Source organism: Ambystoma mexicanum, chromosome 9, assembly GCF_040938575.1.
Source record: "Ambystoma mexicanum isolate Mex_15411 chromosome 9, UKY_AmexF1_1, whole genome shotgun sequence".
NCBI lineage: Eukaryota > Metazoa > Chordata > Amphibia > Caudata > Ambystomatidae > Ambystoma > Ambystoma mexicanum.
In genome coordinates, this window is record NC_090931.1 from 535,820,197 (window position 1) to 535,847,061 (window position 26,865).

A 26,865-nucleotide genomic window follows, 5' to 3' on the forward strand; every position below is an offset into this window, starting at 1 on the left:
ACTGCTCACCCATCTGTTCAGAAGGGGAGATGAACCGTCAGTCTCGTCTGACAGTGTGTTGTTGCGAGGATCACGTATCATCATTCCTGCCTTGTTCACCAACAGAGTAGTACTCTTGGCGTACACAGGGCATCAAGGGGTCAGTAAGACCAAACCTCGGTTGAGAGAAAAAGTCTGGCCCCTGTAGCTGGAGCCAGAAGTCGGGGAAACTATTTCAAGAAGCATCCTGCGTCAGTCAGCAGGGCTTGCTGAGCCCTGATTCAGTCAATGCCCTCAGGGGGAAACCTTGGAAGAAAGTGAGTGCAGACTTCAGGTCGTTATCCAACGGGAAAAAATGATTGGTTGTGGTAGAGGAATTCTCCAACTACCCAGGAGTAGAGATTGTTGACTCCACGTGTGCATCAGTGATAATCCCGAAACTTGCAAGGGAATAGCAATGCAGGGAAATTCACGAGAACGCTGAATAATCATGGATTGTGGTGGGGGCAAGGTAGACCTGGAGACATCTATCAATTCTTGAGGAAATCTTGCCCGAGTCCACATGCCACGACTGGTGCTGTGCATGCACCAGTTCTGATGGTTAGAGCACCGAGAACCATAACCCCGAAGGCCCTGGGATAGAGTGCCCCTACATTCGACAGTCAAGTATAGTTAGACAAGAGGAGGAAACGTAATGAGAGTGAGAGTGAGAGCTGGAGGAGAGGTGCGTGTCAACCTACCATCAACATCGGCAAAGAACTTCTTGTCAAAGACTCCAGTCCTCAAAACAAGTTTGCGCTTCCTTTCAACCCATCCCCCATGCAAGCCATGGCTTGGGAAGGAAACATGATTACTACAAGCAGAAGGTTGTCATCTATCACCATCAATTTGTCCCATTTCAAACACCTAGTGGAGAACTCAATGACGATAAATGTGGAGAGTCCGCTAGTATATCCACTACCCACATGCTTTGGGTCAGACAACCACCAGGTCGACCAGAAGATGTAGGAAGACACTGACCCCGCGGATGGACAGTTAATACATAAAGGCTATTATCTGAAGGAAAATAATGATGCTGTCTGATGACATCCCAAGAGAAACACCAGAGCTCCGGTAAAGCTCAAGGACCATTTGTGTGAGTAATCTGAAGAAAGATAGTGGTGGGCTATTACAAGGTTTTAGTGGAAAGAAAAAGGGAAGTAAAACGGTCGCGCTATTGTGTTTATTGAGCGCAGTGCTGCTATGTGGGCTGGCACTGGACGTGACAGCCACGCATGCAGCCATACATGTGGTGACGTGAGACCGCACCACCATGTATAATAAATATGCCAGGCCCAGCACTTGAGCGGGTAGTTGCTGGCTGATAGTAAGTCAATCTCTGTGTATTCTTGGCGGTGGTGCAGCTGGTGATTACAGCCTAATGCCGGGAATCTAATCACCAGTGTATTAGCCCCTCCAAGCCTGCAGCAGGCCAGGAAAGTAATCCTCCTGTAGTGCAGCACCTGGGGAGTGTTAAAAGGTGTCCTTACAGACAGGAAATAAAAATTGACATTGTTTAAGGGGGCAGACAGGGCCAGTAAAGGCACAAAGCCTGTGAGGCTCTCACTGCTCTCAGGCACAGATGGCTAAGTCTGACAGGCTATTGGCAGCCATATTCATACCCTAATGCAGTGGTTATCGATATAATGGTTTATGTTTAGCTTTTGCTATTGGACAAATAGAAATTGTTACAAAACCCAAAGTTTACAGGAGTAATATCAAGCCCATGAATTATTTTAGCATACTTTAGCATACATCAGAGGAAAGTTTTAAAAAAATTGATTCGAAACCAATGGGAACCTGACACATTTATTCTTTTGAATGTTTTTTTGAATTATATTGTATGATGTATCTAACTAATTAGCCCTGATTTGAAAAGGATGGCGTAGTCCGTTGAAACATGTGTCATCACAAAGGCACCTACCCTAATCAATACAGAAGTTTATTTCTATATTCCAATTGAGTGGAGTTTTTCTTTGTTTAAGTTGGCACATGAATGAGAGAGTGCAACTATCTTTGTCTTTTTGGATTTATAAAGCGGAGTGGAGGAACCACACTTTCTCCGCTGTTGCGCAACTCATGCGACACACAATATCTCTGCGATAGATCATAGGGCGCTGAGGGCCACTTTGATAAGTGTCCATTGGAGAAAGGTTCCTCAGCAGGATTTACTTTTTATCCCTAAGAAGGCTTCCTGCAGCCCATCGATTTTTTAGTGGTATGGCACATTCCTGTGAGTTTTGAGTACCAATACTTTGGTCTAACAATCAGGGGTGTTGGTACTGGCAAACCCCAGCCTGGCTCTGGGGACATTAAGGGGAACAACCAATGGGGCGGAATACCACCCAAATATGGAGGAGTTGGGTCTAGGATCTATGAGCCATCCTCCCTTGGTCCAGGTCACATGGAACCGCCAGAAGGGGCGAGCCCTCAAAATATTGTAGCCCAATGAGTCAGAGTGCTAAAGTTCTCAATAGCCAGAACAGGCCCTGACACTATGTAGGTTCACCAATCCCAGTTTAAACATCACAGAGGGTTTACAAACTCTATCTGCGAACCCCAAATGCCGTTTGTAGAAACAGACTACCCAAAAACATACTTTTCATAAGGCTGCGCTAGATATCGTGCATACGAAGGGAAAATGAAAGACTGTTGAGGCGCCACCTTCTCACAGAGTCCAAACTGGAAAGGCAAGTGCAGACCAAGACATCATTGCATAGGGACTCTCATCACAGGGCGATAGACAATGCTGCAGTCGTTCCTTTCAGCTGTAGAGCCCTCTAAGCAGAGGGAAATAAATCATAGTCACCACAAATACATCACGGCTAGGCATATACTCACAGTCCGATCCAGACAGACAAGAACCTGCCATGGAGCCAGATTGGGGAAAACACTAATACTCCCAGTGACCATCTAAATATCAAAATGGCTCCTGATACCTTTATAAATGTAACTCTTCCCTTGCAGCTGACCATTGAGCGCAGCAGTACATATTGACCTCAACCAACCACACCTGGTATCAACTGGCTGGCAGAGTTAAAGAATATTCTCAAATGGCCGTATCTAACTTTCTTGCACTTCCGTCAGTGTGAGAGTTTTGAGGTGGAAGGAGTTGGTGGTTTCCACATGCCACAGAGCATTGAGAAGGCTTGAGTGAGGAGAAGAAGAAAGGGACAAGAGAGAACAAAGGAGGTGGCTGGTGAACAGGAGGAGGCAGGTCAGGAACAGGAGGTGGCAGGTCAAGAACACCAGGAGGAGGTTGGTAAAGAAAAGGATGAGGTTGGTGGAGATTAGGAAGCCAAGGAAGGAGATCTGGAAGTAGAGGGCTGTCAGTGGAGAAACTGATTAGTAAGACAGACCATGGAACATATGAGGAGGCTGGGAAATGGGGGAGATGAAGGTTGTTCATCCAATAGCAGAGATCTTGAAGGAACAGAACTAAATGAAGGGCTTTTGCTCCACCTGTCCCTGCTAACAACACATGGAGAACACCCGGCTGAGGAGATCCCATACAGTGGGAGAGTAACAAAGTGTTTGGGGACCAGCACAAACCCGCAACAGACATTGGTAATAGAGAAGGGTGCATGATCCCACAAACATGGGCTAGAGATGGCGTAATAAAAGGGTTGGGATCCTCATAAACTGCCCTACTTTTGTATTGCCTTTACCATGCTTTCTGGAGTTGGAAAAAATAAAAGATTAAGAAACCATTCCAGGCGTCCAGTCTGTATTTCCCAGTCAGTTTATTGACAATACTCTTAATGAACAAATCAGAGAAGTCTCAGTACTGAGAATTGGAGAGTATGGGCCGATTTAAAGCCATTGTGGTGAACCTACTGGGAACAGCATTGCAATATCACACTTTGTCACCATTGTCAGAGCTCATTATGCATTCTGTTGCTCAGTTACCCACAAAACATTTCAAACGGACAGACTTCAAAGTCACAAAACCTGAGGTCGCAAAATGTGTGAGTTAAGGTACCTGTGCAAGGGTTACTCTTCATTCACTCTCCTGCAGCCCTTGCACCCCCTTTATGCCAAGGTATTATGCACCATGTTTCATAGGGCAGCTAGAGAAATCTAAACACCTTTTATCATGCTCCTCATCTCAGAGCTCGATGTGAACAACACCCTGCAGGGTTTCAACAACTTTCCAAACAAAAAACACTGTAGAGCTGTCCAAGAAATCTATAATGGCATGTGGCTATCATACCGCTCTCATCTCACAGGACGCGTAAAGTTCTCTCGCAAATCCCATAACATGGGTTAGATGCTTGCGTGAACGATAAGTCAGGACTTATCATTAGCAATTGCAGTTTATGCTTTCGGCCCTCAAACAATTCCTTAATATGTGTATCTTTGAATAGGTCTTTACTTCTAAGGATCGAGTAAACTGGCTGCGATGTGAGCTTCACCGTGAGCTTCCATTCAACTACACAAAATACTAGAGAACTGTCTAGAGGTTATTGCCTCCCCCAGCCAACCCTGTAAATTTGAGTTTTTATATCCCAGTCAATCTAACAAAAGACCATATCTGGTCTTCCACAGGGAGATTATCATACTGCACTGATTAATAAGTTGCCGTCACGTAGATAAGGTGAGGTCTCTTACCATTATTGGCCACCCTTCACACATTTGGTATATTCTTATATATCTTCTCCTGTTTTACTTCCCAGAAACAGTGGAATTACTTCAATTGACTACTTTGCCAATCTTATTTTATCCTTTGGTGATGAATGGACAATTAAATTCATGATGTAAATTATCACACTCATGGTTCTGCCTAGAGACCGTTTTTGTTGTAACCTTTATGAGATTATCTGATGCCTCATGTCAACATACTTATGGACATTTTTGTTTGAATTATTTTCAGATGTGTGAATGGATTGAACCTCTGATTAAGAGATGGATGTCTTGAAATGTGTTGCGTTTGTTACTAAATTTTGTTATATTTGAAAGTACATTATTGCAAGATCTACTTTTGTGAAACAGTCCTGTGAAGTATACCTACATTGAATAAACCACAATCATTACAATACTTTATCTGTATTTATATTGAAAAGTTTGGCTTGTTCAACCCTGGATAGTGTGCAGGGGACGGGAGTTCCCTCAGTTTTGGAAACTTTACTCCTGGCTAGTCTGCCAGGGCTGGGTTTTCTCTCTTGCACCTTGAACCTGATTACCTTAATTTTGATAAATAGATCACAATTTTTTGTTTAAAGATTGATAGGAGGGTGTGCATTGTGCAATACACTTAGTTTTTGTAAACCTAGAATTCAAATGATCCTATACATTTTTGAGTGTTTACTGTAACGAGGACATGGTTATGTATTCTTTGGTGTGAGGTGCACTTTGAGGCTTGGTTTTTGTTTGATACTGCCTTAACACGAGATGAAGGGGAGAATGTTGGATGAGGGGAATGATTTATGACCTGTGGCTTTTTGTGCTGTGTGAGAGGAGTTTTATGGTCTGTTTCAGGCACTGTGCTAGACCACTGGGAGAAAGGATCAGGGTTTCTGGCCCTGCCCCCATCACCTGATGAACCCGTCAAACACCACTATTTGCATGACAAATGTTCCAGCAAGCCCCACCGAGCACAGCACCAGAGAAGGTTACAGTGAGGTTTGAGGCAGCTCTCAGCCTGCCAACTAGCATACTAAAAAAGGTGAAATAGGTGCCTAGGTTTATCACATCCCGGGCAGCCCCTTCACTGAACCAAAAAGTAAATTCCACCCATAACCCTTAGTACTTTGCTTAGGGTAATAAGGGGAGTCATCAGTCAGCATCAACCCCTTATTTGTAAATTCCCCATTCTTTATTACACATGGTGTACAAAGTATTTATTTCAGACAGAAAGAGATAAAGAAAGAGAAAGACTGTTTAACAGTGGTAAAGGGAAAACGTGAAATGGGAGCAATCTGTAGAGAACAGTGGTAGGGAAAGACTTGTTACACCGCTTCAATGACTTAATGGTTTGTAGTGCCTACTCATGCCTTTCTGTGCCAGGTTAAGCCTTGCCATATGTCTCTTTTTCATTTGCATTCTCACCCATCTACTTTTTATCTTGTGATATGCTGATCCAAGATGTCCCATTGTGATTCTGCTCCTAGGTGTTCCCACTGATTTTCCTACCACATGCCTGCTGTCATTTTGACCTTAGGTGCCAGCTGTATTTTTGCCTAGCAGTGATTTTGCTCATAGGTTACTTTGAGGGGTCAGAAATGTGAGGCGGGCAACATTTGGATGATTTCTCAAAATATACAATTTTACTAAATCATAGGTTTTATCAAACATCTCACTGTCCCTACTCCGATGAGAATTTCCCTGCATATCAAAACTAAAGGAAAACCCTAATACAGGTTATCTGGCCCTCGCACTCAAACATCAAATACATAAAGAAATATATGGCAATTCATAACAACATCAACAATGAAATGCACTGCCTTCTTTGGTAACAAGGACATCTGGGTTAATGTAATCTTAACTCAGTTCTTGGCTCCTTCAATTTCAAAACAAAGTTCTGTTAACCAAAGTTCAAACAACAGAAAAGCTTCTCTTCTTGATGGAATAAAGACTTTCTACTTCATCAAATAGCATCAATGTTATTTCCAGTCAGGAGGATTGGTCACAACTTCTAGTTGTTAAAGAAGAAATACCACAGTTATCTGCTATGTTAAGGTAAACACTACTTCTGGTAATGTTAATGAAAGACAGTTTTGAATCTTTGCCAGGATGACTTCACAGCTTTCATTTTAGCAACTATCAACTGCGAGTAACTTCTGCAAGATTTCACCATGATCGTCTACTTCTCTGCCTCATTGTATTCCACCTTCAATTGTGCTACTGAAGTATCAAATCTACAGACAACCAAATGCATCACCACAACTTCAGTACTTTGTGACTTTTTAAACAGTTTACAGATATGACAAGATTCACTTTATGGTGCTTCAACACCTTCAAGTAAGCAAGGCACTCTTCCTCTGAATATGCCCTACTCATAAGGGCAGCCTCTTTGCCACACTTGTCTGTCTGCAACAATGACAACCCAAAATTGCCTTTAGGGCACGCTTGTCTCTTCTTCCTATCGTCTCCTTCAATGTAGGTTGTATCAGCTTCGAAGAACAATAACAAGGAGCAATTTTCACTTCCCCAATCTTGCCTTTATCCCTCTGTCTTCTGTTAGCCAGTATAATTACCAAGAAGCTTTGTTGCCACTCTCTTAGCTTCAGGTAATGCATATACACTCTTGGCTTGGGCAATGATGGTGGTCTATTTAGTTCAAGGTAATGTTTACACACTCCTTTAGCTCGGGAAAGGCTGGTTTCACTCTTAATTGGGGAAAGACTGTTCGCTCTTGGCTTGGGCAATGCTTGCTCTTTACAACTTGTAATGTCAATGTTCAAACACGTATCTTCTATTGTTAGATTTGTTTAACAATTTTAACATAGATTCAGAGGCCACTCTTCCTCCCTAAATCTTTATTAGGCGCAAACAACAATTTCTTTAGATGTTTTCAAAAGTTTAAAGTCCAACAATAAAGTTTTACCACATTTCTTTCTTACGCGAGTGAAAGAGAGAATGTTTGTTCATACGCGAGTGGTACATTTCAAGTATTCCATTGTTAAACAATCAACGGTCAGTCTTGCATCGCTTTTGCTCATATGGAAATGCTTGTATTTCTGCATACTGTTGCCGGCAGTGCTCGCGCAAGCAATCAGAACACTCGGTTAAACTCACCAGCTTCTGTATCCCTTCCTTTGTGTGCAGCAGGACTTCTGGTTTCAAATGGGACTCACACCCTTCCCAGCTGAAGGCGCCTCCGGTTCGGCCGTTCAATTAAGGAGCCCCTCTCTCTCCTGAGACCCACGGCTTCCCAGCACCTTCTGGCCACGGTCTCCGGCAATCTCTCCAAATAGGTTCCCATGGGGAAAAGCAGTTTCCCTTCATGCCTTCCGCTGTGCAACCTCTGCATTTCAGAGTCTGGGGGAACAAGACCCTCACAGGACAAGCAGGAGAAATCTGATGCATCGAGGTCCTGGAGTCCCTTCGGTTCTCCCACTTCTGCCTGGATTGCCAACAGTGTGCTTTCATCTTCCCGATTCTAGTACTGCTGCACGCACTACAGCCACAGTTCCAGCTCCTTCCAATGGCCTGTACCTGATGGGGCCTTTTAAGCCTCTCAGCTTCCCCGAGTTGTGGGCTATCAGGCTTAAATGCATGACTACTGATGCAATATTGCTCTTCAGCCCTCTTCCTCATCCCAGTACTTATGGGATTATTTAACTTGTAGTCCCTAACAACAAAATTAGGTATTTTTGTCAACTTCTTAGTTTAAAAGGTAACTTTATTTCCCTTAAAAGTATTTAAGGGTAAATTACCAGAATTCATTGATAAAGAAGAAGACAGTTTATTTAAGCTGTTCATTTGTACTTTTAGTAGTAAGGGGGGTTGTTATCCCTAGGCGTCTCGGATGGTCTTTCCTTCCTTAAAGTCTGTGCAGATTTCTTATCAGCTGTGCCCACATCCCCAGATTTAATGACATGCTTTGGTAACTTTAAAACATTCTCACCTTTTAAGAATACTGTGTCTCATCCCACAGGATCTCCTCAACACCCTGGGCCTTCTCCCAGGTGATCCTCCTGCAGTACACCCCCTGACCCCCAAGGTCAGGAGCAGGAAGTGTCTACCTTTCCCTGGCCACCTTTGAGGAGACTTTAGGTGGGGTTTTAGTGAGGGATCCATATGATTCATCACATTCCCCACTCCAATTCTGCTCATGCATGTTGAAACACATTTTTCACTGGATTGATTTCATATCACTGCTGCCTGCTCCCATGTGTGTCCCCGCCGTTATTCACAAACATGATTTGGGACCAGGATATGCACACTGTATCCTACTAAGAAAACCAGCCAATTGCAGAGTGCCGCTGGACTTCTCTTCACAATTTCCCTACCCGTCGTGTACCACTAGCAAGACATTGGCATAGCTGCACTGGATGGATGCACCCAAGGCCCTTTGAGGTCTCCACTGGTGCTCCCCACAATAAAATATTCAAATTCTACACTTCAATACACAAACAAAATAATTGAGCCACTCACACTTGTTAATTGGAAAATAATACCGTACACCGGAAGACTGGACCTGTCCAACCAACCAACTTGATTATCACAGTCCCAACAACAAATTCTTGCACTAACGGCAAATGAGGCTCCCCTCTGGTCACAATACCACAAGTACTCTTGTCGGGAGCCACCTACAAATTAACCCAGCGTACCCGGTTACTTGGAAACTGCATGCATCAACAAAAAAGCAAAGCTATCTTGAATGTTCCCTCTTTCCCCACTAACCAAACTCAGTACCCCTCCATTTCAAATTCGTAAGAGCACCAAGCGAGCATGTATTTGACAGCAGAAGGTGAAATAGTACCCAGTAACACCATAGAAGAGCAACTACAGCTCACAAATGGGGTAGTGGTGGGGGTTTAGAAGAAAATATGGGTGTGTCTTCGTCTTAAATGGTGATATTTTTCACTTTTAGAGCTTTGTAATATTGAAATCCTTCAGCGTGAGATTTACTAGTGAATTTCAATTCTTTTTATGCATCAGCTTCATTTTTCTTTATTTGGAGTTTTAATATATTGAATCACTACACAACGCATCTGGCATGCTTTACAGATAACAAGCTGCAATAACATGGACTGAAGGGGAAATGGTGCAATGCAGGGATGGTGGGAGAGCAGGGGAAGAAAGGTGTTAAGGAAAGAGGAGTCGAAGACAGAACTGGGCCAGATCGAGAAAAATTATAGCCAGAGGTGAGTTTGGAAGAGATGTACCTTTAGAGATCTGTGAAAGAAGAGTAGGGCCGGGCATACCAGATTTCTTTAGAAGGAATTCCATGTGTGTAAGGCAAAGCAGGAGATGACTTGATGTTAATTTTTTCTTTTCTTGATCCATGGAATGTCAAGTGAGGTCCTGATTTTGCTGGACTCACCTGCTATAGAGGGTCTATCGTAGTGGTAGAATGGTTGTAAAAGGTTAATCGCTTTACAGCTATTGTATTCGGGGGGCGTGGCCGGCAGCCAGAGCATGAAAAAGTAACTCGCTGTGGTTCCCTAGCCTCCCGTACAAATCCTGGAAAAAAATCTTGCTTTGAGCTTACAAAAACGGTCCCCCGGCTTGGCTTGAGAGAAGAGAATGCAGACCAGGTTGGAAGGCGAGTTGAAGGAGCGGCAGCCCCCATGGGGGACAGAAAAATGTTGCCGGGAGATCAGCATTGGTTGACAGGACCAGGAAGGAGTGGCGTAGAAGTAACCCGCAACCGCGAGTGTCGAGGGAGAGCACCGCCGGGCTGCCTCAGTACCAGGGAAGCGAGGTGTCCAGATTAAGGAGAGCAGCGTCGGCGGGAGACCGGATTGAGGGATCCAGCGGGGAGAAGCGGAAGAACTACATTCCCCCAGAGGTCGAGGAAGAAGACAGCCGGCAACAGACGCTGGGGTGGCAGAAGGGAGAGAGAGGACCGGCGGACCCAGGTGAGACTGGGGAGGAGGAGGAAGAAGGTGGTCGGCAGCAGCGGGAGACTCCCAGAGCTGGACGGAGCACAGAAGCAGCCTTTCACTAAAGCAAGCAGGGGAGTGGCGACACGAAAGAGGAAGCCAGGTGGGGCCTTGCAGAGAAGAGGCCGGTGGAGGAAAAAGTATTGCAATGTGCAATGTTAGTCCGGGGAGCTCCCCCACCCTTTTTTACATCTCCCTTTTGATCACATCCAACCCCCTCAGTGAAGAACGGACAAGGTGAGAGCCCAAGAGGGGCAGGTGCGGACTGGCACATTATGGAAGGAGGGGAATGGTGAGCGAGGCACCGTAGGGTCCTCGAGACAACAGCAGGAGAGTTGCAGAGGCGGCCAGGAACCACCATAGAGGCAAAAAGCTTGGCAAAAAGCTCAGCTAAAAGGAGCAGGGCACCCAAGCGGAAAGAGTGGTGAAAATGCACTGCAGTGCTGGTGACGGGAGCTTCTCCCCCCCCTTATCTTCCTTTTGACTCCTCTATCCAGCCCCCAATGGGAGGGACGTGAAGGGGGAAAGACCAGGAGGGGCGCATACGTACTGGCACATCAAGGAAGGAGGGGAATGGTGAGCGAGGCTCCATAGTGCCTTTAAAATATCGACAGCAGAGCTGCAGGAGCAGCCAGGAACCACAGTAAGGACACATAGCTCAGCAAAAGGGGTCAGGACACTTTGGCGAAAGGAGTATTGAGGATCCCACTGAGCGGAGCCCCCAACGGAGAGGTGATAAACAGAACGGGGGAGGATTGGGCTAGAAGGGGTCTAATTGCATGGTGGCTAGACCCTAGGAGGAGGGTCCTCGTGAGAAGGAGGTAAGAGCTGAAGTCAATCCGCCCAGGAACTAAGACAATGGTGAAGGGTCAGATGAAGAAGGAAAGGTACACAGGCCCTGCTGAAAAGCACCAAAAACGGGAGGAAGCGAGTCAAGAAGTGGAAAGCTTTGGAGCTGGAAGCCCAGGAGGGGTGGCTTTGAACGCTCTTATGGAGGCAATCCAGGCAACAAAGTCCTCCCTGGAAGGGAGCATTAAAGAGGTAGGGGTGGATGTGTCCCGGTGCACGCAGACTTGGGAAGGTGTGTGAAAGAGCCACGGAAGTGGAGCAGAGAGTCAGCAATGTGGAGGACGACCTGCAGCGACTTAAGAATCAGGTGGCGGGATATATGGGGGTGACCACGACTCTGGGAACTAGGGCAGAGGACGCAGAAGGACAATCATGTCGATGTAACATCTGTCTGATAGGGGTCACAGAGGGAGAAGAAGGCCCTAGCACTGAACTTTTCGTGTACCACCTCATACTGGACACATTGCGAGTGAAGGGGCTATTGAAACATTTCACAGTGGAGCGAGCGCACAGGGTGCCAGGCCGAGAACCGCCCCCAGGAGGACCGCCCAGGGGCCAAGGGCCATAGTGGCAAAGATTTTGAACTTTCGGGATAGAGATGCCATCCTGCAGGAATGCCGGAAGGCCGGCTACTATGAAGTGGGGAATGCAAAATTGTGGATCTTTCCGAGTTTTACTTTGGATGTACAGCAGCAGCGCAAAACCTATGATGGAGTGAGGCACCGGTTTAAAAAATTAAATATCAAGTAGATGATGTTTTTCTGGCCAAATTGAAAGTAATAATAGAGGGAAAGTCATGGTTCTTTGGAACACCACAGCCAATGTGGGCCTGGCTGTAAACACAGCCTTAAGGGCTGAGTGCCCAGAGGGAAGAGGCGGGAGATACGCAGCGGTCTGGAAACAGGATGAGGTGAGGGGGAGGAGAGGTGACTGAGAGGGATCAAATAGGGAACTGTAGAAGGAAGACCACTGAGTGAGGGTTAAACGTAGGAGAGCGTGATATAACTCAGGGGACGGGTGGAAGGGAGACGACAAAGGGTGGCCCAGGGACTAGTGTCCAATTGTCCACTGGAGAAGAGGGAGGAGGAGGACGGGTCTAGGTTAGGAGTTGGATTAAAAAAAAGGTAATTATGTATTCTAGCTTAAATATAACATTAGCATATGGGGAGACACTGTATTGGAGTAATGTGATTGGATTCCTTGGACCCGGAACCAGACCAGATGTACATAGAGAGGAATTCTGCCTTCATAAAGAACAGAAAGGACTTTGAAAGACTAGCAAAGATAGCACTGCTTTCATCAATGTGAGAAAGAAAAATGACTTGTACTACTTTTTGAGCAATCTTCTGGAGGGATGAGGGTTCTGATTTTCTGAAGGTGTCGTTTTTACCATCTTTCCGACAGATTTTTACAACATGGTGTTCTATACTAAAGCCTATTGATTTGGGTCAAGGTACAGTTGTAGAGGATATTCCAAGAGGGGAAGGGTCTCGCACTGCCGAAGTAATGGCAATCAATGGGCCGTTGACGGAAGCGGACACAGATGAAACCGTCAACGGGGCCGTAGTCATAGACGGAGCATTGGTCATCAACGGAGCCGACACATTGGCAGACAAATTCGTTGACGAAGCCCTGGCCATACGGACGATGTAGTCGTTGACAGGGCTTTCGATGGACCCCCCTAAAGACCTCTCCTTCGCAGCCTTGTCCTTGGATGAAGATTTGTGCTTCGAAGGGTTCAGGGATTTCCTTTCAGAAGGCACTTCCCCAAACGGGAGGCTCACCATGGATGGAGAAGGAGACCGGGATCAGGTTCGTCCTGAGCTGGGTCACCCAGCCGCAGCAACCCCATGAGAACTCTACAGCGGGGTGCTTTACCTTCCTTTTGGGTCCAACTGGGAAGGGGCATCCTCAAAAGATCTCAACCTCTTTCTCTGAGGGAGCACGCTGGTGGGATCGGCTGGACGAGGCAGGACAATGACCGGAGGCCGAGGCCTTCTCCTCTGAGCCACAGCACTAACCTTCGATAGCAGTTCCGCTTTGTCTTCGCCGGGAATCCATGGCAAATCTGGCATCCATTATCGTCGTGGTCTGGATGCAGACAAATCAGGCACCTGAGGTGCCATACCTCGACATAGACATGCTGTAGTCCACTCTCTGCGCAGAGTTTGAGGATACTCCTCATCTCCACAGAGATCGTCGAGGTGTGAAGTATGTCCAAGCCTGGGCCTTCCAAAAACTTGAAGATCTGCAAAGAAAGTGGATCTTCGCCAACAACGGATCCCTGCTGCCAGTAGTCGAACGACAGTGAACAATGGACAAAAAGAAAAGAAAACATAGAAAATAAATGAATCGGAGAACATACCTAAACTTTACTCCAAAAAACTGAAAATAGTGAGAAGCTCAAAGAGCAAGATGGCGTCCAGGGTTGGAGTTTAGGGAGACGACCGTCAGTATGACCCAAGGGACAGTAATTGGTTTAGAGGAGAAATGCAGTTTTCAGACAAAAGCAAAACTGCTTTTCTTTTTACCAAGGATTCCCAGCCTGACGACAGGGAATTTTGAGGATCATGTAAATCCATGCCAGAAGCCCATGCTGGAGAACAACTACCATCAAGTTGATTGACGATGCCCTTAAAATCCTCAATGGTGGTCATCATTGCCTCCTGTTTCACCCTGACTTCTCAGAAGCATTTGAGACCAGACACTCAACGACCATCGACATTGCAGCAAGGGGGAGCAGCAAGATCATCCTCTGCTGCTTCAATTCCTACCTTGTTAATCGCCACCAGCTTGTGCAAATTTATTCCTCTGCATCACTAACTCTGCCCATCACCTGTGGAGTCCTGCAAGAATCCATCCTCTCCCCCTATTCTTTACATGGAACCACTCAGAACCCTACTCGCTCAATACAAGATCTACATATCTACCTCAGGATATCCTCCATTTAAGACATCCCGAGGCTCAAGGCGTGCATCAGTGATCCAGTCATGGATGGCCAGTGCTTATCTGAAGCACAACCCCTCCAAAACTGAATTCCTAATGCTGACCAACACCACCAAACACCCTGACATCCAGATCTGGCTCGCTGCTATGAAACACAAGGGTTTCACATCCCAGCTGATCACCTGCGTCAAGTCCCTTGGCTTCGACATTGACAGACGCCTCTCCTTCAAACATCACATAGCTAGGAAGACACAAACCGCTTGCTACCAACTTTCTCTTCTGCGGAAAATGAACCCATTCATCCCAGAAAACAACTTCAGATCTGCTGTCCAAACATTGGTCTTCTCCCACCAGGATGGTGGCAGTGCCCTTTCAGAAGGCCTTCCAGCATATACCCCGGCACCCCTGAGATGTGTCCACCATGCTGCAACACGACTCGACAAAGGACTCCACAAATTCTACCACATCACCCTACACTCAACGAACTGCACTGGCTCCTGCTGCAAGCCCGTATCTTCAACCTCTCTGCATCTTCTACAAGGTTGTCACCCTGAAGTCCTCAACCCACCTCACTGAGAAACGTAGCATCTCCGAAAGCCGACGATTCACCAGAAGTAAGGACATGTGCAGACATGAACTTTACCAGTGCAGTTAGGAAAGAACCTGAAGATAGACGTTCTCAGTCTATGACCCAAGACTCTGGAACCTCCTCCCAGTCAACATCAGACTAACACCATTGCTTATACAGTTCAAAAAGGAGCTCAAGACCCTGTTCTTCAAGGAATGGCTCCTCCCTAACATCTAGGCCCACTCACCCTCCACCCTAACCTAAACTGGATGATCTGCACCCCAATGTTTCCACGCCTGATTGCTTGTAGACCCTTTGCTGCCAAATTGCCCGCTCTCCCCATGCCCGGTTAGCTCCCCAGCCCGTTTATCCGCTTTCCTCACCGGATTCTTCTCCCTATGATTGTAAAGTGCTCTGTTGCTTCCTGAAGCTAGATCTGTGCTCAATAAGTAAACTAATAATAAGAATAATGTAGAACAATATAAAATGCCAAAAAACAAGTAAAACACTGTTAGAAAAAGTGGGATGAAAGCACTTGAGTGGAGGAGTAGGAATACATTTCTAGATGGATTCACTTCAAAAGAAAAGTTAGACACCTGCGATTCGAGAGCCTTGAGAAACCATTTCCGACAGCAGATGTGATCAGGAGAAGATTCTCTTGGATATAGCAGTGTATCATCAGAATATTGGTGCAGCAGATATTGACGCTCTCGAAGACTGCCCTCAAAGGTTTCCTGTATCGGTTAAACAGGAAGTGTAATGGGGCAGGCAAATACTCTGATAACACCTGCTGCCTCTACACAACGGAGTATGCAAGTACCATTTCCCATCCCCGCCCCTCACCAACATCGTCCAGGTGAGAAACGTAACAAGCTAAGACAGCCTTACTGCAACAAGAGTCTGGGGGTGAGAGACTTAACAAACTAAGACCATGGAGTTATAGTACAGAATAGAATAGATGGTGTGAAAGTAGAGTGACAGGTGGTTATTACTATACCCGTAGATAGAGTAACCAGGTGACCACACAGATACACACGAAGTACATACAGTAGACACAAGTACATGTTGAACTAAAGAATGCCCAGGCATGAAGAATATTCACACAGAGTCATGAAAAACACACATATGCATAGCCATAACGGGATCTATGAAAAAATAAAAAATAAAATGAGGCTGAACCATTTATTTTAATCAAATTTCGAAAAATGTTTTTCTTCTTTAGCACGTTTTTTCTGAATGTAATGAGGGGGGGAGGCCACTCGCAGCCTCCCTCACATCCCCACCTTAATGTATTCCTTAATCCAACTCCCTATCTATTTATTTAGAAAGAATTTGCAAAAATATCAACAATTCGATAAAAGAAATTCAGTTTTTGGAGCCTCATTTTCCAATTCGTGCTTTTCAGGCGATACCAAAAAAAATGTGCACGCAGACACGAAGAATATATCTATAGATAGATATAGCCCTGAAGAACTTCCACATGTAAAAAATGCAAAGCACAACGTGAATGAGAATGAACCAAGGTACAGCCATTTTCTTAGCACAGAGGGCGTAGTAGCCCCAGAAGCATCAAGGCTTCAGACAAGTGCGAAGCTTACAAAAACACATTTTTCTGAGAAGCTGTAAAGTTGCTTAGAACAGCTATCGCAACACGCAGTAAGGTTAATCACAGAAGGGAGTAGCAGGTATACAGGATGGACCCAGATAATAATTGCCAGGAGACGAAACGGTAACCTTCCAAGTTAATTGAAATAATAGAACAACCAGCCCTTGATGACCAGGTGCACGAGAATACTATGCCTAAACACTCTATAGAGAATAGAGAAGGAGTGTCCCCTTGTGATCACCAAGAACAAAACATGCACGTTAGAATTAGCTAAAATCTTAGTAAATGAAAGGAAATCCACTATCAAACAGGGTACCCTTACACGCAATCCAGTCATGAAGTCACCGACTATTCATTGCAAACCAAATACTGATAAGGCACCTGCAGAACTCGTTCAGAGGACACGCAGACACCAGACAGCACACAAGGCCGAGGTCCAAGGAGGGAAAAGGCCTCATCTCCTTGGGATGATTAGGAAAGTATTCTTTAATTGCAATTATGGCAGACAACAGTGTTTTATCCCCCCCTGCGCTTGGGTCTCACACATCTTCACGCCTTGACAAATGTTCAAGGTTGGTAAGCTAGATACCACCCAATGAATAGTGCCTTTGTTACATCACCCATGATGGACAGTGCCAACCAGTTGGCTGTCCCTGTAATGAAGTATTAGAAATATGATCTGTAGAAAGATGGGTCCAGGTGGAGCCATCAGATATATATATATATATATATATATATATTGACCAATGAAGTTGTTAACCCATATACATTCTATATGTAGCTTTAAGTTTTTACCAATCAAACTTCCCTGTAAATTCTGTAAACTGATAATGAAATGTGACTTCAATGATGATGCAGCTGTAATACAAAACTCTCTTGTGATCCTTTTAAGAACTGAGAGCTAGGAGAACAAAGATGCTTGTATGCTGTCCGAGCTTGGATTCGTTGTGGTAATAAAGCTGGATTTTTACATGCACCCGAGTCCTCCATTCTTGAGTATTGTGCAGACTAATTTTGTGATCCTGGGCCTACACCTCTACAGAAGGAGAAAATTATCTGTGCCAGAGGATCTCAAGTGGTAGACGAGAGATCTTCAAATACTTTGCTTGATGAATGATGCAAACCAGCCCAGAACTTTGCCACTACAGCGTAATGCAAGGCTTCAGCCCTATTTTGTGTTACATTTGGATTGAGGTGGAGGTGTGCGCTGCTTTTGTCCCACCAGCACTGGTGGGGCTTGTTACTTTCTTAGGCTGTGCCCCCCATCTCCATGCAAGTTGATTTGCTGCTTTTGGTCATTTTTTGCCCAGTTACGACCTGTTGGGGCATTGCGTTGTTCTTGGCTTTGTTACCTCCATCATGGCCGCCATCCTCCACTGAGCATCGGAGTGCTCTGATACCGGCCCTGCCTTCATCCTGATTGTCCTCCCCTCTATCATCTGGGCCAATCACAAGCCGGCGGGCGATAGCCGGCACACATCACAAAGGCCCTAACCAAGTACCCCTGTCTGGCCCTGTCTGGGTCTGGCTGGACTGGTTGGACCCCCCTTTTATCAACCTCAACCTCTGCAAATCCTGATGAATTCACCTGGACTTGGGGCCTGGCCCACTAATATCTCAGTACACATGCAGACTAACTTGTGAGTAGCCAGCTTTCCTAACTCTGTGTCCCCGTGACATTACATCTACGGCCACTTCTGGTTTGTGTGTTTTGCGTGCCTTGCTTAAAAATCGATTTGAGGTGTTTCTTACATATACTGTCACTTTGCTTGGTTGTGTGCATGGTGTGCCTCCCATTCACCACCCTTTTTTCACCCCCTTCCTCTCCTATGTGTCCCTCACACTTATTTGCACTGTTCGTCATACCCTACACCCCCTTCCCCTCTCTCCTTTCTTCATGTATAGCTTTTGCCTTATTGTAATGACCATCAGGCATGTGCAATATATTTTGTCATATGTTATAACAGTTTGTATTCCTCCCGTCCTATGGTGTACCACTAAACACATAGCCCTTGCCCATTCTGAATATACCAACGCCTATTAAGAATGTCAATCTTTGTTCACACCCTCCCTGTGTTGGAATGCTTTGAAGCGTTTTGTTAAATGGATAAGCGCTATATAAATGTCTAATAAAAAATAAATTTAAAAAAAAGAGTTGCAAATGGTGCCCTGTGGTCAATTGTCTAAGAGCATTAATATATTAGCTTTGCCTAGCATATGGAGGGTGTCACCCAGTCCTTATAGAGTGGGTATCTTTGAACTACATCTTGCTCTGAAACATGGACTATGGGATTCCAGGGGGTGGATAGAGGTGATGTGGGAGAGGAGCTGAGGTTCCATGGGTGTTTCAATTAGAATGTCAAGAAAAGGTAGTTTGGAGACTAGGTTGAGGGTTTTGAAATCGGAGGGATCTAAATTAGATTTCATTTTGTAGTAGCGGACTCCGCTTGTAATCAGAGCTATCAGAATGATGCCTTGTGACAGGCTACTTTCCCGAAAATGTTTAGAAAATGTGTTCATTCACTAGGCTGCAGTCAGCGGCATGTGCTCATACTTTCACAGTGGATAAGACTTGCTGCATGAACATAAGATTTATTTGTTGGAAGGACCATTATTGTCTAGCAGAACTGGGTTACAAAGGGGTTACAAAGGGGTTGTGATTCCTGTGAATATCTTTCCATAATAGTTGTATGTTACTGGGAAAGAATGAGGCAATGCTTTTGTCCATGGCTAATGAGTGAGCTAACAGTGTTTGTTTCACATTGTTCGAGGCAGAGTTTGTCTGTGAATAATATAATTCATGCACATTTGGTGAACAAGTTGATTTGGTCCAATAAGTGTTTATATAATTTAAGACGGAGAATGGGGATTGTTTTCTGTTCCTGGCCTACTGGAATTATCGAGCGTTCTCCACCGTTTTTTATCCTAATTTTAAAGTGCTACTACTATCTTTTGGATAAAATTCTTCGTGAAGTGTGCAATTTGCTCCTTTGTATGTTCAGCAGCTCATGATTACTTCATTTTTGTTAACTATTATGAAACTCTCGTAACATAATGTCCCAATTTATACAAAAGTCCTAGAATAACACAGAATGTAATCAGTCACCCTAACTTTATATTTTGCAGTACTTATTGACAAATAGTACTTATTGTATGTATGTATGTACGGGATTTATAGTGCACACAGCATCTCGCTACCAATGGGGCATCAAGGCACAGAGTAGTCAAGGGACATACAGTATACAACTAAATACCAAGCGACCGGAACAGATTATCTGGGGGGAAAAAGCAAGATTTTCAAATTGTTCCTAAAGGCCAAGTGATCTTCCAATAAGCGATAGGGAGAAGGCAGACCATTGCACAGTTTGAAGCCTGTACGGGACCGTCCGCCCCACTTCAGAAGTTTATCAATTAACAAATGTTTATTTCGGATGAGTCGATAAAACAATAACAATCAAAACCATATGAACAATATCACAGAATACTACACACAGTGACAAGTTCTTGAGTTTTATTACATGTAAATCACTTTATACAATACATATTTCTTCAATAAAGTGCACGTGCAAATAACTTGAGATAGCAGTGTCTACTTGTTTTGCCTTATATAAGTAGATGTTAAGAAATGCTTGATGGATGTATTTAGAGTAGGTAAATACTGTCAGTTCATCAACAGTGCATCAGATACGTTTCTGCCATTGTATTCTAGCAAAACAGGTTTTACGGTCTCCCTAATTTGATATTTTGCAGTACTTATTGACAAATAGTCCCTAATGTATGTATGTACTCGATTTATAGTGCACAGCATCTCTGGGCCCGGGGATCACACAATCATCATCTTTATATCACTAAATACTCTCCCACAAGACCACGTCGGTACTCTGGTACCAACTCTTTGTGTGTAAAACATTTAGCTAAACAGAGGGTAGGGGGTCGCTCACTTTCCTCTGTGGGCTGCCTCCTTTGGAATAGCCTCCCCCTGCACCTTGAACTGTATAGTTGGGAGTTCAGAGGCAGTATACCAAATCTGGACCTTGCAAATGGTGGGTTAATGATGTCCATGCATCTTGCCAGCCGAGGAACCGTTTACAACATTGGTAGTATCGAGCTTGTACTAAGATGAAAAATAGCTTTGTATTTTTTACCTTTGTTCTTATCATAAATGCTTCTTGAACGGTTTTCTTAGTGCAAGCATTAATAGAGGAAGATATCCGCTATGTTGACTTGGGCTACCTGTATATGTAGGGTCATGATCGGTGTACTGTTAGGTAGCAGCGTAATCATTTTTATAAACGTATTCTTTACTAGCTGTAATCTAACGGATTTAGAGTGTTCCCAAATATCAGCCCCATACATGGCTGAAGCCATTGCCTGCATGATGTAAATTTGAAGTGTGGGGGATAAGGCACCATTGCCATGCAAGCATGCCAGTTTCAAGAAAGCATTGCTTGTTCTTTCAAGGCTCACAGTTGATTTTTCTAATTGAGCAGACCCGATGCCATTGCCTGAGAATCGCGTCCCCAGGTTTTCAAACGTATCAACCTGCTCGATGAATTGCTTTTCAATTATCATATTCCGTTTTGGCCGTTTCTTATGGTGCATTCTTTGCAACCCTCAGAACGCGGTTACTTGTTTTCTTAAGCCTGTTGGAGTTTCGGAAATCAGGACTGCGTTGTCAGCAAAGAGCAAAAGAGGGATGAAATTGTGGCCCAATCTAGGTGCCTCTGATTCCAATTGCTCATGTCTAGTGATCAATTTATTAATGTATATTGAAAAGAGGGTGGGGTCAGTACACAACCCTGTTTTACGCCTAGGTTGATGTTGATTGGCATGGTGGTATCAGCCGTGAAATTCCTACAAATTCTCCTTGTGTTTTTAGAATATAGACAAATGATGAATCGCAATAGTCTGTTGGGAATACCTAATTCTGTACGTTTTCCCCATAATTTGTTTCTTGGGGGCCCATTGAATGCAGCCTTGAGATCGATATAGATAGTGAAAAGATTCATTTTCTTCAGGGTGACATATTTCTGTTGTATTAAGAGCAACCTAAAGTACTTGCCTATAGTATTTACGCCTGGCTGGAAGCCAGCCTGTGGATGGACTCCACTGCCATTTCCTTGACCAAACCTGAGAGGTGGAACAAAAGGACATACGCATACATTTTACCAACCACGTCTAATTGGGATTTAGGCCTGTCATTTGCTGGGTTGCCCCTTCCTCCATTCTTGTAGAGGGGGGACTATGGTTGCCCCTGTTCATGAACTGGGAACTCTGCCTAGCGTTATAACTGCTTTAAAAATTACATGGAAAACCGGGGGCCCAGAGATCTAAAACATTTTTTTAACAGGCCTACTGGTACCATAACAGGTCCCGGAGCCTTCCCCCTTTTGTAATTCTAGGGCATCCTTGATCTTTTATCTCTGCTGTTATTACTGCGGTTTTGGCCTGACGGCCTTCTTTTTCATACAGCTTATTATGTTGTATGGCTTTGCTATGCACAGATTATTTTGATTTTGTGACGTAAGTCACTATACTGAAAATCATGGTTTCATAAATCTTAATCTCAATGTCACTTAAGCCATCTAAAAGTAGTAATTCAAGCGTCAATTTCGAAATACAAGGTAAAGAATAAAGTCGGACAATGTCAACCGAACCATTGAACTACCAGGCTCTGTTACCTTCGCTCGAACAGCATCGAGACGTTATGCCATCCGGTGCCTTAAAAGGCGGATAAACAGTCACAAATGCAAGAAGATAGTTCAGGGGTGTTGAGGGAAAAGAAGAATTCAACTGAATGATGTCAAAAGATAGCATGAGAAACCAAAGGAGGCAAGTAGTTTGCTGAGGGAAGAGTTAAAAAGCATGAAGAGGAGTGTAGAGAGAAGTGAGTCCCATTTTAGGGGTTCATTCAATCAAGGACAGTGCCTCGATAGTGTGGGTAAGAAGGAGAAAGTGGTGGTATAACAGTGTCAAAGGCAGCAGAAAGGGAAAGGAAGATGAGAATAGATACAAGATGTGGGTGAGTGCCGTTTGACTGGAGTGAATTCTGCGGAATACAGATCGGATGGGGTCAGAGGGTTCATTCAACTCGAGGTAGGTGGAAATAAAAATGAAAAGTACTCTCTGGTGAACCTTATAGTAGTAGGGGAGTAGACAGACGATAGCAGGCGTGTTGGGGGTCAGCATTTGGCTTCTTCAGTATAGGTAAGCAGCGACTTCCTTAAAGCAAATTGAGAAAAACAGAGGTCCGCGATAGATTGATGAGTGAGGATACGTGGTGTCACCTGTCCCTTCATGGTCTGGGGTATGAAATCATTGGTGGGAACACAGGAAGGGTTGGCAGACGAGGAGAGGTGAAATTGAATACCAAACAAACACCTGTATAACATTAACCCATCTAAAATATTTGTTACAGTATGACAGAAACCACATTACATTTTTGTAAATTTCTGAGGCATAAATTCCTTTCGTGGGCAAAGTTCTCTCCAGGCTGTTATTGCAACTTTAAATATTTGTTGATAATACTAAATACATTAGCAATTACTGTTGCCTTCCTTAGCCACCTGATATTTACAACATACAGCCATGAGGAGAGGAGGAAGTGGTACAGAATAATAAACTAGGCTACACAATGTACTATTGGTACTTTAAATGTATGTGCTGCTTACCTTATAAGATGGTAGAAAGCAGAGAACGCCATGGCTAACAGTCTGGCAAACAGAAAGAAGTAGGGCTCCTACTTCATCCTGGAAATCAAAGGTCTCTGTGTGTTGAAATGTTGCACACAGCTTCCTACCTTTTGGGCCAGCCCCGATTGTGCCAACCCAAACCTATCAAATACAATGGAAGAGCAGCATGAGATTCACAATTAACATACACAACTGTACACATTTCTAAAGAGACCAAACATTGACAAGCAATACAGAGATCATTTTAGAAACCACTATAAAGTAGCCAAGCATTATTTGCAAAATCTATGCCCAAATTAATCACCATGGTGGTACAGTCAGTATTTGGGGATCAATTGTCTTTCCCATAATGACTAACACCTCCCAGGCAAATTGCATCCTCCTAGCACAAAGCAAGCTACACTCCTTACCTCAAAGCATTGAACGCTTTCCTTTAACTTGATAGTGTTTTCATTTGACCTAAAGACCAGTATATACTCATTACAAGCCAAAATGTGTATTATTGTTCCTACCCATCCTACCGCACAAACTAAGTATTTTGGCCCAGTCTTGCGTCATCCCCTCTTACCCTTCTTTATGGGGTTCCTCAGGGCTCGGTTTTTGGACACTGCAATTTCCAATCAACACTATGTCTCTTTGTGCACTTATTCAGTCTTTCAAATTCTTGTCACTTTTATGCCAACGGTTCACACATTTTCTTTTTTTCTGATTCTCTTCATTCTACTGTCTCGGCCTGACTTCTAGCTGTCCAGTCTTGGAAGTCGTTTCACTTCCTTCATCTCAATCCATCCAAACCTGAAATGCTCGTCTTTCCTGCATCTTCCCAGTCCCTGATTGCGCCTCCCTCTAGTTTCTTCTTCCCACCAGCCTTTTTTAATTTTTCTCCACTTGCCCATAATCTCGGCGTCACCTTCATCTAGAGGCTTATCGATGTTCATCCAATTCAGCAAATTTGAGCCAGATGGTACACAATGGTTTTCATTTCAACTTCCTTTGCAAGGTCATAAGAAACTCCAAAAGAATTATTCTTAGTCTTAAAAACTGAAAATTAAGCTATTTCTATGCATTTTCCCAAGAGATCGGCTGTGCTCATATTGATATTTTGAGAATTTTTGAGCAAGTATTAGATAGCTTAGCTGTGTAATGAATTTCTTGTGATATAGGTACCTTACTAAAGAAAATATTGTTACCTGTGACTTATTGATAACATGACTCGCCTCTAGCTGTATGGAAAACTTCACATCAAGTTCAGAAGAAAATGATCCCATTGGAGATAAAGTGCCAGATGTCAAGACAATTGTGCGGACATTTCCACTTAAATCCGAAAAGGCCTGGGAAAGAATAAACCAGGAAAACATGTGAGGTGGAGAAGGGCAGAAGAACATACAACATGGTTCACATACCAATAATAGGCATTGAAACAGCACTTGCAGCTTAAGATTTTGTATGAAATATCAACTAGCAAGACAAGCTATTGCAAACTTAATAGCGGTTGAATAACCAGTTTCATGGCTCAGCAGGGAGGGCTGAACGATGAAATATGCACGGAACAAAATGCTTTTTTTGGCCAACCCTCACACTCAATTTACACACACCCATTTGAATAGATTATGAAGAACCAAAAAAGTTAATTAAAAAAATCTTCAAGTCAAATTTCATAAAATAAACACAGATTCAACAGGTTGCTGATCCATACCATGTTTCTAGGTCATTTATAAAATATAAATGTTATAAGATTGAGCATATGGATACTTATTGCGTGGAACGCCACGGCCGAACACAACATTATATATTGTCAGTAAAAGGAAGATTAAGGGCATTTTGCATTGGAATATGATGAAAATATCAACTGAGTACAACATATTAAGCACAAGTCCTAATAAGGACAACATGGAAACCATTCAGCTCTGTATTAATAAATAATAATTTACTCACTGTAGTGACTAACGCACTCCTAGTCCATAGTCCCCTTTCCTCCATACTGCATGGCCGTCCCTCGCTACGGAAGGGAGACAGAACATTTTTCACCAGAATAAATCTTCTTCCCCCTTTAAATTTACATGTGCACGGCCCTGGAAGCATGCACTCCCCTGACTCTGCCAACCAGCGCCACTGCTCAGTCCCATTTGACGGGTCGACAATATTTACCACTGCCTAACGACACCAGTTTTATTAAGGGGGAGGACGGTAGGACGTATGAAGTAAAGGGGATTATGGACTTGGAGTATGTTAGTCACTAGGGTGAATAACCTATTACTGCTTCGTCCCATCCCCTTTCCTCCACACTGCATGGGCAATTACAACTGAATGTGGCCCTAGGGTGGAGAGGTGACCCTCCAAAGAAAACAAGTTCCTTAACAAAACAAGCTATCGTTCCATGGAAGATGCGCTATCCATAGAATGAAATCAGAAAAGGAACCAATAACCAATGTAGAGGAGGTCCCATATATGGCCTGCATTCCAGCCACCCATTTTGAAGTACAAGGAACGTGCACGCCAAGATATGTGACGTATGATGAGCAAATAAACCAGCAGAGAGCCGCACTAGGGCTCTGCCCAGTGCCCATCAGAAGAGCAATACTTATTGAAGTGCCAATAACCAGACAACCATGGGCAGTAAGATACCCATTGAGACAACCGTACCAGCAGCTGACACGTAATGAAGACTACTTACAAACTGTCCCAGAAGAGACCCAAAGGGCCTTAATTGAAGGGGAATGGTGACGACACAAGGGCCCGGATAGACTCATGGATGAAAGAAATGGCAACCAAAAGGTGAATCACAAAGATGTAATGCACGAAAATAACGTAGTAGACATAGAAGAAGATACGATATTGAAATACAAAGAAACAACTATAATGCTGGATAAAAGTATGCAACCAGCTAACGCCTGTACATAGGCTTGGAACGCAAAAAGCTAAGAAAACGGTGCGGCTTGCTATGCTTAGTAGAAAAATAGAGCGGCAAGCATCAACCATATATCTACCTCAACAAAGCGCATTATATAAGTGCGGGTCCGCTTTATACAATAGCAGAATTAACCCAAGGTACTAAGGGTAAAAAAAAACAGGCCAGGATTCATGTTCCAGCCAACAGAGGCCAGAATCGAAACTCAGCAAGAGGCAGCTCGTGCCTGGGAAGTGGCGGTCAAACCAAGTGAGGGAAGCAGACCGTAACTTCGGAGAATCGAAACTCAAGAACAGAGCAGCCTGCCCTGCGAAGGTCAAGATAAGGAGGCCCAGGCAGGTGGCGGGCCTAAAAGAGAATTAAATGCACAAACAGAAGGAAAAAGAAGCAGATTCGCGGTTTACTAACACGTGACCAGCCGAGAGCAAAGAGGTACCAACGTCTGACGTCACCTAAAAGCAGAAGATACCATACCTTTACCTGACAAGAAGCTACAGTTTTCAAGGCCATCCTCAGCCAATTACTTGACACATAGCCCTAAAGTACTGATTGATGTAAGGGAGGCAGGGTGAACCAATCCTCACACTCCGTTACCATATACAAATATAGCGGGGGCGTGGCCAGCCGAGGACACCGAAGGATGTCTCCTTGTTGAGCTCTGGGACTCCTTCCCCGTCCCGATGCCCTAAAACCGCCTAAAACACAATAAATACCCTGGAATGCGA

The 26,865-nt window shown here is 44.2% G+C and overlaps 1 protein-coding gene across 5 annotated transcripts in view; it reads right to left on the bottom strand.

The window, feature by feature from the left end:
• The window catches only part of BRIP1 (BRCA1 interacting DNA helicase 1), a 2,318,009-nt gene that overhangs the window by 1,215,049 nt on the left and 1,076,095 nt on the right, over positions 1–26,865 (bottom strand). For all 5 annotated transcript variants that reach the window (XM_069615088.1, XM_069615086.1, XM_069615084.1 and 2 more), the window contains 2 exons: positions 24,423–24,563; positions 23,212–23,373 (listed from right to left, as the gene is read on the bottom strand). In XM_069615088.1, coding sequence (XP_069471189.1) covers positions 23,212–23,373; positions 24,423–24,563 — 303 coding nt within the window. The remainder of the gene's footprint in view (positions 1–23,211; positions 23,374–24,422; positions 24,564–26,865) is intronic.